General features: G+C 37.6%; 1 protein-coding gene across 2 annotated transcripts in view; it reads right to left on the reverse strand.

The window, feature by feature from the left end:
• Nucleotides 1–15,036, reverse strand: part of rab11fip4a (RAB11 family interacting protein 4 (class II) a) — a 47,185-nt gene that overhangs the window by 9,562 nt on the left and 22,587 nt on the right. The window contains exons 1-7 of one of the 2 annotated variants that reach the window (XM_084110685.1): nucleotides 12,971–13,293; nucleotides 5,555–5,760; nucleotides 5,220–5,387; nucleotides 4,109–4,243; nucleotides 1,063–1,098; nucleotides 832–931; nucleotides 374–477 (exon numbers count right to left, since the gene is read on the reverse strand). In XM_084110685.1, the coding sequence (XP_083966811.1) occupies nucleotides 374–477; nucleotides 832–931; nucleotides 1,063–1,098; nucleotides 4,109–4,243; nucleotides 5,220–5,387; nucleotides 5,555–5,676 (665 nt within the window). In that variant the 5' untranslated portion in view covers nucleotides 5,677–5,760; nucleotides 12,971–13,293. Of the gene's footprint in view, nucleotides 1–373; nucleotides 478–831; nucleotides 932–1,062; nucleotides 1,099–4,108; nucleotides 4,244–5,219; nucleotides 5,388–5,554; nucleotides 5,761–12,970; nucleotides 13,294–15,036 lie in introns of those variants that run through there. The other variant, XM_084110684.1, reaches the window with a different exon arrangement.

A 15,036-nucleotide genomic window follows, 5' to 3' on the forward strand; every position in this document is an offset into this window, starting at 1 on the left:
CAAAGCTGAATTATCAGCATCATTACTCCAGTCTTCAGTGTCACATGATCCTTCAGAAATCATTCTAATATGATGATTTGATGCTCAATAACTATTTCTTATTATTATCAATGTTGAAAACAGTTGTGCTGCTTAATATTTCAGATTCTTTAATTAATATAGAAAGTTCAAAATAATTTATTAGAAATAGAAATCTTTTGTAACGTTATAAATCTTTACTGATTTAAATTGACCAATTTAATGCATCCTTTCTGAATAAAAGTATTAATATCTTTAAAAATGGTCTTAATAATGACCCCACAATTTAATAATCTGTATGCTCTTTATAACATATCATATCTGCATCTAATAGTCAGATCTCCGTCATCTTTACCTGTGAACTAGTTGTGTGTTTTCCTGTTTAAGTTTGGATTTCAGATCTCCGTTAGCCAGGCTGTCGTTCTCAAGCTCCGTTATCTTCTTTTCCAAATAACTCACCTGCAATAGGAATAAAGAGGAGTTTGTGGTTACACTTTATTTTAAGGTGACGTAGTTACATTGTACTTACTCATATAAGTACTGAGTAATATTAATTAACTACATGTACTTACTATAGAGTTACGGTTATGGTTTGGTTATATAGGGTTACTATAGTAAGTACATGTAGTAATGTGTAACTATGTCACCTTAAATTAAAGTGTTACCGAGTTCACATTCACAAGTAAACAGCATTATTATAATGGCCTTCACAAGTATTTCTGAAACATTATTTGATTTTTATCAGTTTATTATGCATTAAGCAATTCAACAATAAATGTGGTCTTCAGTTCAACTTCATTATGCTTCCAAGACCTTCTCAGTGATGTCAATATCACAGGAGTCGATGCTGTCTCTGAAGAGGTCCTCTGTGCTGCCCTGACTGCTGCTGAAGTTACTGTGATGGAAGAGCTGACTGTGAAACACAAAGAGAAACAGAGAGTCAGGACATCTTCTCTCTTACCAGTTACCAGGCAATGGGTATGCAGCACTTTGTAATGTTATATTCTACAGATCTTGTGAACGTAACAGAGATGAGAGACTTACCGACCAAATGCTGTACTGGTAATTTTCCTGTTTGGGCTGTAAAATCAAAAGATCCCTGGATTAGAGAACGGAGTTTGCACTGCTACAACCTTTTGCAACTCTTTTACATTTTATATTCTCCTGACACATTAAACAGCTTCCTAAAATCTACACATTCACTCAATTTTTCATCATATACAAACTGTAAATGATATAATACCATGCAGAAAATCCAATTTAATGGGTACAGATACTGAAAGATGAAATCAGAAAAAAACATATTTATGACAGATAGACAGATATAGACAGACAGACAGATAGATGGATAGATAGATGGATGATGGATGGATGGATTGGTTCTCAGTGCTTCCCATCAATCTTGCAGTCCACTGCAATGTTTCGTTTATTCGATTCTGGTTATCAGTTTTGTTTAGAGCCTAATTACTGATTCACTATCGCCCCAAGTGGCCAAGATCAGGTATTGAAGTCAGTTTGTCCTAGGTAATGAGATTACACTGATAATCAGACGGCTCTGGAGGACCTCAGTAAAAATAGAACACCTGCACTCTAATTATAAACCTCTGACTGTGTTTATGTAACTGTGTGACCCACGTCATTCTTTAAACCCCTTCTCTCGTTACATCACACAGGTCTGAACTCCGAAATACAAGTCAGCTCTCTCCTGTCCTCAAACCCAACCCAGACATCACAGCACTGACAAAACACGTATAACTACAACAACAGTGATAGACCCTGACAATCTGCGAACCAACAAAATACACTCAGCATTCACACACATGCCCTCAAAAGTGCAGTTTCAGATAGATCTTCATGACCTGTCTTGACCGGTTGGCTTGACATATTTGATACAAAAAAATAGAACAAAACAGAAATTAGCAATGAAAAAAAAAAAAAAAAAAAAGAAATCTGATGGCTTTTACACTAAACAGTCATCCAACAGCAGAAGTCTTCCTAAAGTTTTTTTTTAAGCTTAAAAAAAAAGAAAAAAAAAAGAAAAGAGGTGTAGTTCATATCGGTGCCAATCATGTTTTGCATGAATGCATTTTAACTTTGGCAGAGTATGCAGTGGAGGATTTGGACAAAAATGCCAAGGGATTAATAGCCAAAGGCCACAGAATGCCACATGATCCCACTTCCCCATCACACTTATTCACCCAGAGAAAAGGAAATTACACAGCTCTTACTGAACGTCTCTCTTGCACCGTTTCAAACCTAGGTTGTTCCAAAAGGTAGACACTTGATTATGCTGCTTTCTAAAATACTGTTTTATTATCATTTATAATAATAATAATAATAATAATAATAATAATAATGAGAAGGCAATCCCAGAATGCACTGCATTAAACTTGGAGAAAAAAAGTCAACAGTATATGCTTTTTTTTGTTGAAGACATCAGCACACATTAATCCAACAAATTTTTGTAAATAATCATGCTCATAATCACCCATTTTCACAAGCAAATCACACCAAAATAACACACACACACACACACGTCTGGTTTGCTATCTTTGTGGGGACTCTCCATAGTAATGGTTTTTATACTGTACAAACTGTATCTTCTAAACTCTTACACACTAACCCTAAAAGTCGTGATTAACCTGGTTGGTTTGGTTTATGACTTATCACTCTAAATTAAGACTTTTTGAAAATCCCTTTGGAAAAAATGAATGGGATAAATACTTCCAGAACCAAGGCAGCTGAAAAAGTGGACGGGCACTGTTTCACTCTATTTGTGTGCCGTCTATGTGCTCATGAAGTAACTCGTGTAGGTCAGGACGGTTAGGATGCTGTCTTAGAAGGCAGCTGTCTATGTAGGAAGTATGCAGTGAGGCAGCTCAGCAGGTTTTGTGATAGAGCGTCTATGTCTGTAGTATAATGTCTCGGTGTGTCAGTAGCATATGAGGTGGAATCCTCATAATCCCATGATGCATTAAAGTCTTATTACAGAGGAAAGATTGCAGTGTCGTTCTCCTGAAGTACCAACTATGTTATGTGGTCACATGACAATAAAAGGATTATTTCAGCAGTTTATCTAATTCCACCACACACACACCCACTTAAACACCCCAGGCTTTTCTTGAGGGTTTCAGTTTTCCCACACTGTCTCTGATAACATTCACAAAGATTAGTAAACCTTTTGACTGGAACACTGTTGCTATGGTAACAGCTCCTTTAATGAAACCCGTCTCCCGATAAAGCTTTTGGCAGGGGTGATTAAAGAGACTCATAAAAATATATCTAGCTTTAACTTAGAGTGAACTGAGAGATAAAGAATTGTCTCAGAAGAGCAGCGCAGTTAAGGGCACTAAAAACAGGATTGGACATGTAACCAATGATTAAGGTAGGACAGCATGCTACATTTTAAGCATAAAATGGCCCCAGAAAAAAAACAAAAAAAACATAATTATAACATAAATATAAGTTTATTATTAGTATGCACTGTATCAAGCTCAGTAAAAACAATAAAATACTCAATCAATAATCAATCAATAATTCAAAAGAAACATCAATAAAAACAGTTCCATGTAATCAGAAATTTTTATTTTACCCAATATTTGTTTGTATTTTTATGCTTATAGAGTGCTGCAGGAGTCCTAAAACCAGAAAACAAGTTGGCATTTAGAACCTGAAGTTCCATCGTCCTAAAGTCACTGGGTTTTTTGAAGGGATTTTTGGTTAAACTGTCTGAAATAAGGTCTGTGGTTAATTCTACAACATAAAATTCATATACTATTACAGCCTCACACTTTTGCAAACTATTCTAACTCAAACTTGTCGATTTTAGATAAAGTTTGAAAGCGTTTTTGTAAACTTAGTCATGCGGACGTGCTGTAGTAGGGTTATAGCCCAACTTTAGCTTTTTACTTCGACTTTGTATTTAGGCTTCAAAATTCAGAAAAGTTTTTAATTTCATAAAGTTTTGTTGGTCACAGAGCTTATTTTCTGCAATAATCCAAAAGTCAATGGCAAAATCCTTGTATACTCTAGTAGAGTGCGGTGCCATTAGCTTAGCAATATGCTAACTTCAAACTCGGTCTCCTCTTACCTGTTAGCTTTGAGGTTTTTGAGTCTGGCCTCCAGGTCATTGAGCAGGTTGACTTTCTTGCAGCACTGAGAGCAGTAAACATCCAGAAGCTCACTGTTGTACAGGTGTCTGATCTTCTGAGGGGTCTGGCCAGCACTGTAAACACCAAGTGATCATCAATACTGGCAGTAGAAGCATTCAGATTGTTCTTGCTCACAATATTTAATAATATAATATGATGAGAGATTTTAAATTTTGCATAGTTATAAGAACGTCTAATGAGCTGTTATTGAATTCATGACAGGATAATTATCACACAGCTGAAGATTTAAGAGCTGAAGATTTAAAAGTACCACTGTAAGGCAAAACTGCTTCATAAAATTGTATGTTTGACAATGAGATAATTAATAGCGGTCAAAGATTCCCAGCAACATTCATCCGAGAAATCGTATTTTAGTCAGAATTATAAATAAATTCTCCACAATGATAACATTCTCATGGAGTAAATCTCATGAAAATAAAAATTAAAAATTAAAATAAATCCTATTTTGCTTAAAGGAAAATTGTGCTTATTTTTTAATCATTAAGATTGGTACATTTTGAATTGGTACATTATTTTTCACACAACTTATCAATACCATAATGCATTGAGACTTTAATGCTTTACGTTCTTTCTTTTAAAACTGTGTTGCAGAATTTTGAGAAATGAGAATGTAATTTTTCGGCATTTTGGTAATTATAATTTGGATAAGGATCTGCTTAATTAACATGAAAATAATGTCACAAATATATCATTTAAAATATAATTAATAAAATATAAAAATAATAATTGGCTTTAAATAAATACAAATATATTTTATATACATATATGTGTGTGTGTGTGTGTGTGTGTGTGTTTGTGTTTGTGTGTGTGTGTGTGTGTGTGTGTGTGTGTGTGTGTGTGTGTGTGTTTGTTATATAAATATATAAATAATTTCTTCTTTCTTTCTTTTAGTTTTGGCCTGGACATGTTCTTGTCTGATTTCATGCTATTCACCCATATTCATCCATGCAATCAAATGACAGAGATCACACATATAACACAGTGTGTCAGTTTTTTATGTGAGAGGTGTGTACTTGTGAGCTAGTTAACCTGGAGGGCAGAGAGGAGCCCAGGTCAGAGAAACCATTAGTACGTGTGTCATCATCGGGGATGGGGCTGCTGGGAGTGAAGTCCACATCCTCTCCCTCTCCATAGTCCTCAAACTGCTCCTCCACTGAGATTACTGAGGCCGCTGCTGACGAGACCATCTGACCACAGCTAAACCAGAGAAAGAGTATAATTTTATGTGTTAATGTGATTATTTTCAATTGAATTAAACATTAATTATTACATTAAATAATATTTTAACTAAACAATTATTTCTGGAATCATAAGCTCAAATAACACTAAAAAAGACCCAAAACATAATTATCCATGATGCTTACTTGTTTCTACGTAGAAAGAGTCCTCCCAGTCCTTCCTCTTTATCCTCATGACGTCCTCCTTCAGAAGATTCAGATCCTGCCCCGCTGTCCATGTCTGACTCCTGCGCATCCCGTCCGCCCATTCCTTCCTCATCCGAATACAGCTGGCACTCTGGGTACGGCCGCGTGCATACGATGATCGGGGGTCCCAGACTCCCCTCCCCGTGCTGCAAACAGATATCATAGAAAACCTTTTCAATAAAGTCATATTGCTCAAAAATCAAATGCAAATACGACATACAGAAATTGCTCAAAACTAGACCGGATTACTGTGACTCACTATGTGTTCTCTTCACACACAGGTCTTAATGAAGTGACATGAGAACTTAAGAAGACTTAAGAACTTTAGAAGTCCTCTGTCCGAGGAACACAAAAGATGATGGGTCAAAGGTTATGGAAACTTTGCTCATTAACCCCAGAAGACACAAACGACACTAAGACAGGACAAAGGTCATCATGGTGAATGGGTGTGAAACATTTCAGTTGACTAATGAATGGCGAGTCTAACAAAAGAGAAGGATGAACATTTAGATTGTATAGCAGAGACAGAAATTGTGCTCTCGTAAAGAAATGACATATTCTCCATTTGATATAGCATTTTTTTTTCATACATGCTCTCCAACAACAAGTGCAGCTCTAAAATTTTAACTTGCTTATTAAAATTCATGTCACATCTCAATGGCAAAAGGACGATGTGAATCAGCTGATGCTGTCCAGTGGCTCATTGTTATTTGCACAGAAAGAGCAGAATAATTATCACACTATGAGAGATCGTTAAGTCTTTAGAGTCTTTATATATGTTTGCATACATATATCAACATTTTTGGTTATACTCTATTTTAAGCTGACTAAGTTACATTGTACTCATTTAAGTACTGAGTAATATTAATTAACTACATGTACTTATTATAGAGTTACGGTTAGGGTTTGGTTTAGGGTTAGTTACTTGTAATTATGCAGAATTTACTGTTATTATATGCCAAGTGCATGTAGTAAAGTGTACATCACCTTAAAATAAAGTGTTACCAAAATGTTCTCTCTGTCTAATATAAAAGTATATTTATATTTGCAACTAGGAGATACTGTCGATGTCTTGGGAGATACTGTATTATTAAAACAGAATTATCGCTGGTCATTAAGCCTTTACTGCATTCTGGGGAACTACAATACACTCTAAAATGACTTCACATCCCTCACAGATGATCATATGCTGTTCATTTATTCATACCGTAATTCATCCAATAGAATCAAACTTTCCATTACTTTGAAGGTGACATAAACATTCACTAATTCCAGAAATAAATAGCCATAAATTGCTAATGGCATACAGTGGCTCTAAATTTATTTGAACTCTTAAGTCACATTTTAAAGTTTCTTTGCCCATAGAAAAATAGCACTCATTTTTAAAATGACTTTTAACCATCTGTTCCTGAGGTAATTGACGTATGAAGTCAGGTTGTCTTTTATCACATTAACTACAAATACTTGTATCCCTATATTGAACAGTATATCTATACTTACTGAAAATTAATAAAACAAATACAGAATTGAATAGTAAGTGCTATAAAATGCTAGAACATACAAAAAAAGGGGGTGCTAGAAATGTGGTCCTAGGACAGCGGTCCTGAAACTGCAGCCTCCAGTATTGCAGGAGTACCTACTCCACTTGATTAGTACTGCTTGATTAACACAGGAATGTGGTAGTCAGCTGCTCTCCTCTCCTATGACCCTCCCTCACTCTCTATACTAAACCTGTACCCTTTACCCTGTACCCTGTTTAGAACATACATTTTCTTTAAATCTTTATACTCTTTTTCTTTCCTCTATATAATTTACAATATATACATTTTTCTCCCATCGCAAACACCTTTCAATCTTTTTCAAAAAGCATTTCATTCTTATCAAAGTCTATGCAGCGTATATATGAATATACATTCACACCTCAGCGAGCCTGTTACTTTCCTTTGTAGGTCACACACACGATACTCGCTCACCCCTCCCACTCATGCCCACACGGCAGATCTAACAAATAAGACCTATGCACACAAAATGATTCTTAAAAAAAGATACGCGTCTTATAATTGTCTAATAATTTAGTTCTCATGTAATTGTATCTTGTTTTAAGGATGTTTAGATATTTTTAATGGAAAATGGGACAAAAATTCTGATTAAGAAAATCTGCAACATAGAACCACTGCTGTGAGCAGACGGGTCGTCCCAAACTGCAGGATAACTAGATATCCAGTAACCCCTGCTTTAGTCTAGTCTTGTGCATTTATTAAAACGTCTTTCGAGAAAAATAAAATGCTTCTAGTTTGCAGGCTGATCTGAGATTATGCCTACGGCAAGGAAATGTAACATCCGGCCACAGGATTAAACATCTCAGGCCTAGTCACAAATGTGAGCAAAACTTTGATTCTTCCCACATGGCTGCATCTTTGGAGATAACAGAAGAGGAGCAGATTACTGATGACTGATATCTGCATAGTCTTAATGTGAAGCTTTGACAGCATAATAGAAGTTCTCCTAGCTGAGCAGACACACTCTGACTGCAGTAATGTAAGAGGAGACACAGGGGTCTCCTGCAGTGAGAGCCCAGATAAAAGACCCCTTTTGGTCCAACTCAACCTGAATCTGCCAGCCCCCCTTAGACAGCACCGTCTGGAATGCCTAGACTTAACATTCATTATTTACACTCTGCTTCTGACAGACTTCTTTCAATGTTAGGCATGCATTAATACACACACATACTTCACATCATTTCATAAACAAATAAAGCCTATACACACACATATTTCAATGTTCTTTTATATATCATGCATAGTTAGGCTACACTTCAATGTATTTCACAGATGAAAGCAGTTATGCAGTTGCAACTATTATCTTTTCACACACCAATACTCTGTGTATTTGGTGACAAAGTGATTTGATTTTATGTGACCGATTAAAGGGTTAGTTCACCCAAAAATGAAAATTCTGTCAGTAATTACTCACCCTCATGTTGTTCCAATCCTGTAAGACTTTCGTTCGCCTTCGGAGCACAAATTAATATATTTTTGATGAAATCTGAGAGCTGGCTCACCCCTTCATAGGCTTCAATGTAATCGATATCCATCGATATATATGTTAATCAAATCGTTATTTTTGTTTTTTTTGCGCATAAAAAGTATTCTCTTCATTTGATAAACTTGAGCCACTGTAGTCACTTGGACTATTTTAATGATGTCTTTACTAACTTTTCTGGGATGGCAGATATCGGTTACATAGAAGCCTATGAAGGTGTGAGCCAGCTCTCAGATTTCATCAAAATATATTAATTTGTTTTCCGAAGATGAACGAAAGTTTAAATTTAGGGTAATGAGACTCAAATTTAGGGTATTGAGAACAGGCGCGCTCAACTCCCAAAACGTTTATGGGTGCGAGTAATAAAGAAGTTTTAAGATGAAAAACCGCACTCTCAAAGTATAATTTCATAGATTTATTGTAACCATGTCCACACAGACGCGTTTCGGCCTAAGCCATCATCAGTGTGTCAAATTTAGGGTATCACAATTGTATTTTAATGTTTCAACTCACTGTTGAAAATCAAAGCAGAAACAGTTTGCTCTTTGCTTTTTATTAACATGATGGACTGATGCTGTCACGCTGCGATACTGCTGATCCACCCTACCTCAGTGATTTATACATTATTGCGGAGTACGGACCAAGGACACTAAGTGCTAAAATATGCCCACCAATGTGTCCACAGTACAGTATGCTGAGTTGGAGAGGAAGATCAACATTAAAAAGCCAATGACTCCGCTCGGGAATATACAGCCCGGTATTGATTCAAACGCATAATGATGTCAATGCTGAGTGAAAGCTGCTGTATTCCTCTGGAGTGTAAGTGCGATCTGGTCAATAGTTATTGTGTAATCAAACACTCTTTTATGTGTTATTACTGACCAACAGCAATATCCTTTTATTACTTGGCTTAAAGGGACAGTTCACCCAAAAATGAAAGTTCTGTCTTCAAGAAAGAGTGAATGAAACCGTTATTTCTTTGTCTCAGAACACGCCTGAAAACATTCAAATGCGCAACATGTCCAGAAGATCTCTGATTATAAATAATAGAGAAGTTTTTGTCTGTGAAGTAGATATGGAACACAGAGGACTGCATGATGGAGGAATCCACATCAGTCTCAGTCTCACACATCATTAGATTATTTTCCTCTGTGAAAGCAGAGCAGATATTTTTCTCTAATGTTTAGATGCGGTTTAATTTTTCTCTGTAGATCTATAAGAGCAGCACTTCTTCACAGATCTGCCGTCTCATGATGACAGCAACCCACACACACAAACACAACACTGGCTAGCATCCAAAGCACACCATCATATTCACAGCTTTTTCAAGTGCAGCTCGCAAGAAATGTCAAGTGTGCACATAAACATGACAGAAAACTTCTCAAACTTCTGATGACAATAGCGATCCCTGCCAAATACAGCACTGGCTGCTAGTTTTGAAGATTTTTCAGGTAACAGACCAAACAAACATTTTGGACCAACTAACAACCCAAATCAATGTAAAATGAACTACCTCAAAACAATAAGTATGTACAAATTATCGTATATCTTGAAATAGCTTTAGCTTTAACATTACTGTTTCGTTCTTATTTACCAGATATCAACTAACTAAATGCTAATTTTAGCTAATGACCCAAATGAATCTGTCGCTAGCGAAGTATTTGGATTGAAAACTTATGTACACTTAAGTATAACCATCAGTTACGTTACTGAAGTGACAAAAGAAACATGCTAGCAGGGGACATTCAACATGGCTGCTCATTTTCCGTATCAATTGCGCTTGGCTGATTTTGTTTGAGATCTCAGTGGAAATGCAGCTGGATAGTTGGCCATCTCACTGCCTACACAGTCAGCAGACAAAAGACAGAGTGGATTTACAGGGAGCCATGAGTCATAATCCAGTTCTCGGGGCTCTAAAACTGCCAGCCACCCTTCTCTGGACGGTATCAAAGCGAAACACATTTGAACTCTTTATTGACCTTGAAAATGGTAACCCAGCAAACACACAGAAAGGCCAACCAGAGCTGTAGTTACACAATCAATACTGCAGAGGCACCTGGCAAAGCAAATTACCTTATTATACCACAGCTTGTGTAGGTGTCCCTCTGAAAGCAAGACATGTGGAGACAAGTAAAAATATGGTTCTCAATTTAGTTGTTCTAAGATCCGGGCACAATCACAAACACGTACCAGTGAGTCATTTTAAAAGGTCGGTCACAAAATGTTCATCCACCTCTGTCCCTTGGCAGAGATCTCATAGTAGTCTGGATGCACCATATCATTACATTTTAGAGTGTCCAAAATGCAATTAACCTCCTGTCTCAACTATAATACTGAATTATAACTTTTGCTGGGCTTTGCATTACAGTATCCATGAAATGGTAGTGCAGATAGTGCCAATGTCACACACAGGTCCTCTGCTGCCCACGCAATAAACTAGGCCTGATACAGCATTTCATAAAGGATCAATATCTAAAGCTGTCAGACCTGCTGCTAAATGACTGTAGTCTTAAATGGAGTAGACAAGAGAACTGGACTGACCCTATACAGGATCAGCTTATAATGTATAGTCAAAAAGCAAGCAAAAGTTAAAATAAAAATCCTAAAATTTCTGGGGGGGAAAACGCTAACAAGCTATATATATATATATATATATACACACACACATATTTGTTTAAGATTGATAAGAAATGTTTCTTGAATACCAGATTAGCAAATTAGAATCGTTACGCTGAAGACTGTATAAATGACTGAATAAATTACAATTTAAAAAACTGAATACAGTCATTTAAAATTTTTAACATTTTAATAATACTTACAACAAATGAGAAAATACTTATTTTAGAAACTCTCTCTCTCTTAATAAATATATACTGTATATGAAAATTACATCTTGACAGGGCATGTACTGAAATCCAATATGCTAACACATTATACGATAAAGTCATATATATTTTAAGACCACAGAGAGAGACCAGGTCTTTGTATTGACTGAACTTTAGCTGTACAGTGAACAATTGTCAGCATATAGCGGCCAAGCACTCGGTTGTAAAAGTTTAAGAAGCCAATGAGACTTTGACCGACCCCCCTTTGCAAAACAAACCACAAGAGAGGGTAAAGGCAAGCACCAGGGAAGGAATTTCAATGGCTGTATACCCTATTGTTCCTTGACCTTTCTGAATTGTCCTTTGCCAGTGGAAAAAAACATTACTTCAACATTAAGAACCACACACATTCATACAAACGCAATGTGGATGCGGTGCTACCAGCAGGTGGTCATTAACCGTTCGGGAGTCTACCCAAACCACCCCAGCACCCTCAATCTCCCCTTTCATGTTCACACACTCCCTTCAAACTATCAGCCGTATTCAAAACTCCACAGTCCCTCCCACTCGACAACCCCCAAAACCACAACTCCCAGCGCACACCATTAGCCCTGCTCCCAAGAGACACAGAATTAACTGTTTAGGTTTATGAGCATGTGCACTTACAACAGTAATCAACCAGTCTGCTAGTTTTTCTACACCATTAGTCTCATTTGAGGTGTAAAAATGGAGGTTATTTGTGTTGTTTGTCAAAGAACAGATATTTTCACCAGACTGGCATTTAAGAAACGAAACAGTTAGAAGAAAACTGGAAACAATGTCACCAACGGTTGTTCAGTAGACGAAGGCAGACACAAACACACACAGGCACCGCCAAAAACGCATCGACACAGTCCAAACACACCACAAGCAGTCTAAACACACGCATAGTCTCTCACACTGTCTGATTAGCATTTCAATAGCGTGACCCCTTTCCCCTCCAACAGATTACCACACAATCCAGCCCGGCTCTCTAGTCATTCATTCAACTTGTCATTCAAAGGCAGGTGTAGCGTTTTGGAAAGACACAGGCTGGTTGTGAATTCCACCACACTCAGAGCCTTCACATCATGGACTAAAATGAGAAAAAAAAATCAAAAATGATTCGCGTTTCATTTAGCTTTAACACTCTAAAGTGCTGTTGGGTGTCAACGAGAGCTCCCAAGAGATGATAATGTAAGCTGAGAGGTTGTTACAGTGTCTACATTGATGCTACACTGAAAAAAATCTATGTCAAAAATATTATTTAACATCACTGAGCCAACCAACAAAACTCAATGTTATAGGTTAAATCAGGTATAAATAGCTCTTTAAGGTAACAATTGCAGGTTCCCACTTTGTACAGTGCAGGAACGAGGATGAGAGAAGATCATGAGAGAAAGAGCAGGAACAATGGACTTGGCTGCAGCAAATGTTCACACGTGCTAGTGTTCTCATCTCATCCTCTTACCCCTCCGCTCAATAATGAAGATCCATCATCTCCATCCTCTCTGCCCGTGCCGGTTAAGCCCTCGTTGGCTGAGGACGTCCAAGACTTAGTGTCCCCGTCTCCCTCCAGGATCCCCACCCTCACCACAGTCCAACAGGTGAAATATCAGCGACCAGTCCTGTCAGATTTTAGTGCTCCTGTGGACGTGTGGCTTCGGGTATCTCCACCTAGCCACCGCTGCTCCAAACTGCCTCAGTCCTCCTCACACATACACACACACACTCGCTCCGACCTGCATCGACCGATCATGCGGCCACACACCAACACACACGGACAGAGACACTACTGATCTGGCAACAGTTGTTGGGCTTTTGGCCACTCCTCTCAGCAAATCACCTCCCCTACTCCTGCCTGTCACATTCCCTCCCTCTCTCTGCCTCGTTCTCTCGGCTGTTGCTAGGAAACTATTCCGCTGAGCCGTCCCACAGCTGTGACATCGAGTGGAGCGTGAGTGTGCTCCTTCGCAACACACACTGCTATCTTAAGCCTAACCTCAGCTGTGCTGCATAATACACATAATTACAGACAATTAACCTTCTCCTCATTTAAGTGTCATGATAAATAAAGCAAATAGATAAATAAGATACAGATACTTCAAAGAATCAATAGGGGGTTGATCATGTGCTGCCCTGGAAAAACATCAGCAGTGTTACTTGTTAGTTTTATTACTTTAGTTGTGGTGCGTATCGTGACAGTTGGGAAATGAAAATTTCTAAATTTCTTGAAAACATTTGAAACAGTTAACCAATAGTTTAAAAGAAAGTGAGGTGGAGTGATGTAATCTTGATCCATGTTTCACACTTTTAATCAAAGTGATTAGTGTTAAAGGTTCATATAGGATAGAATACATTTCTGTCATCATTTACTCACCTTCATGTTGCTCCAAACCTCTATGACTTTCTGGAACAATAAAATAAGATATTTTGAAGAATGTAATCAAACAGTTTTGGTGTCCATTGACCTTCATTGTATGGACAAAAAACAGACATTTGTCAAAATATCTACTTTTATGTTCCACAGAAGAAAGAAAGTCATACAGGTTTGGAACAACATGAAGGCGAGTAAATGATGACAGATCTTTCAATTCTGGGTGAACTTTAAGCACAGTATGACATTATTTATTATTAGCAAACTAATTTAACTTTACAATTGGAAAATGAACTAGAGTCAACTTCCATAACTAGAGTGGTCTTATGACTGATTTACAGAATATCTTAAGAGCTTCCTTAATTAACACTTCTCATAAATTCACAGGCTCACAGCAGCAATGAGCTCTTGCTAGAGGCAAAGACGGATGAAATAAAAATCTAATCAATGGTGAACATTTACACATGTACACTCACACTTCCACAGCTTTGAGTGAGAAGTCTCGTATATATGCTGTGCTCTGTTTGTGAACGCATATGTGTGAGGTTTGAGATGCATGTTTATGCAGGTGCATGAGATACTGTATCTGTGTGTGTAAGAGAGAGATAAAGCAAGCAATCCTCCTCCGTTCTAACTCTCTACTGTGTATCAGTGATGCCCCACTTTCTCATGATTCCCATGAGGTCAGTGCTGCAGCACCGGCAGTTAGTTTTGGCCCAGCGGCTCGAACCGGACCCTCCTGCCTCTCACGTCCTCAGCTCTCTGTCAGAATTCAGCTCTCTCTCTTCAAATTATCTCAAAATACAGTACACATGATCTCTGTGATGCTGCAGGGATAGACATACAGTCTGAGCTGTAGTTGAGAATATGGAAGAGAGAGACAGGGAGGGTGGAAACACGAGAGTGGATGCTGCAGATGAAAAGACGATCACACAGCTCTATCACAAACTGGTGCTTGGCTCCTCAAGCTGTTTACGAAGCCAAATCCATTCTATTTCAGACATGTTTGTCCTGCTTTACCCTGATTGTCATTGCAGGTAACTGTGTAAAGAGAGTTGTTTCTGACTGTTATTTCAGTCAGGTGTGGTTGATCTCCACTTGCTTCCTGTTGTCAGATTTCAAAGGAAACACAGTTGCAATTGTATCATTTTCTCACAAAC

The sequence above is a fragment of the Abramis brama genome (genome assembly GCF_963993115.1).
Source record: "Abramis brama genome assembly, chromosome: 1".
Lineage (NCBI taxonomy): Eukaryota > Metazoa > Chordata > Actinopteri > Cypriniformes > Leuciscidae > Abramis > Abramis brama.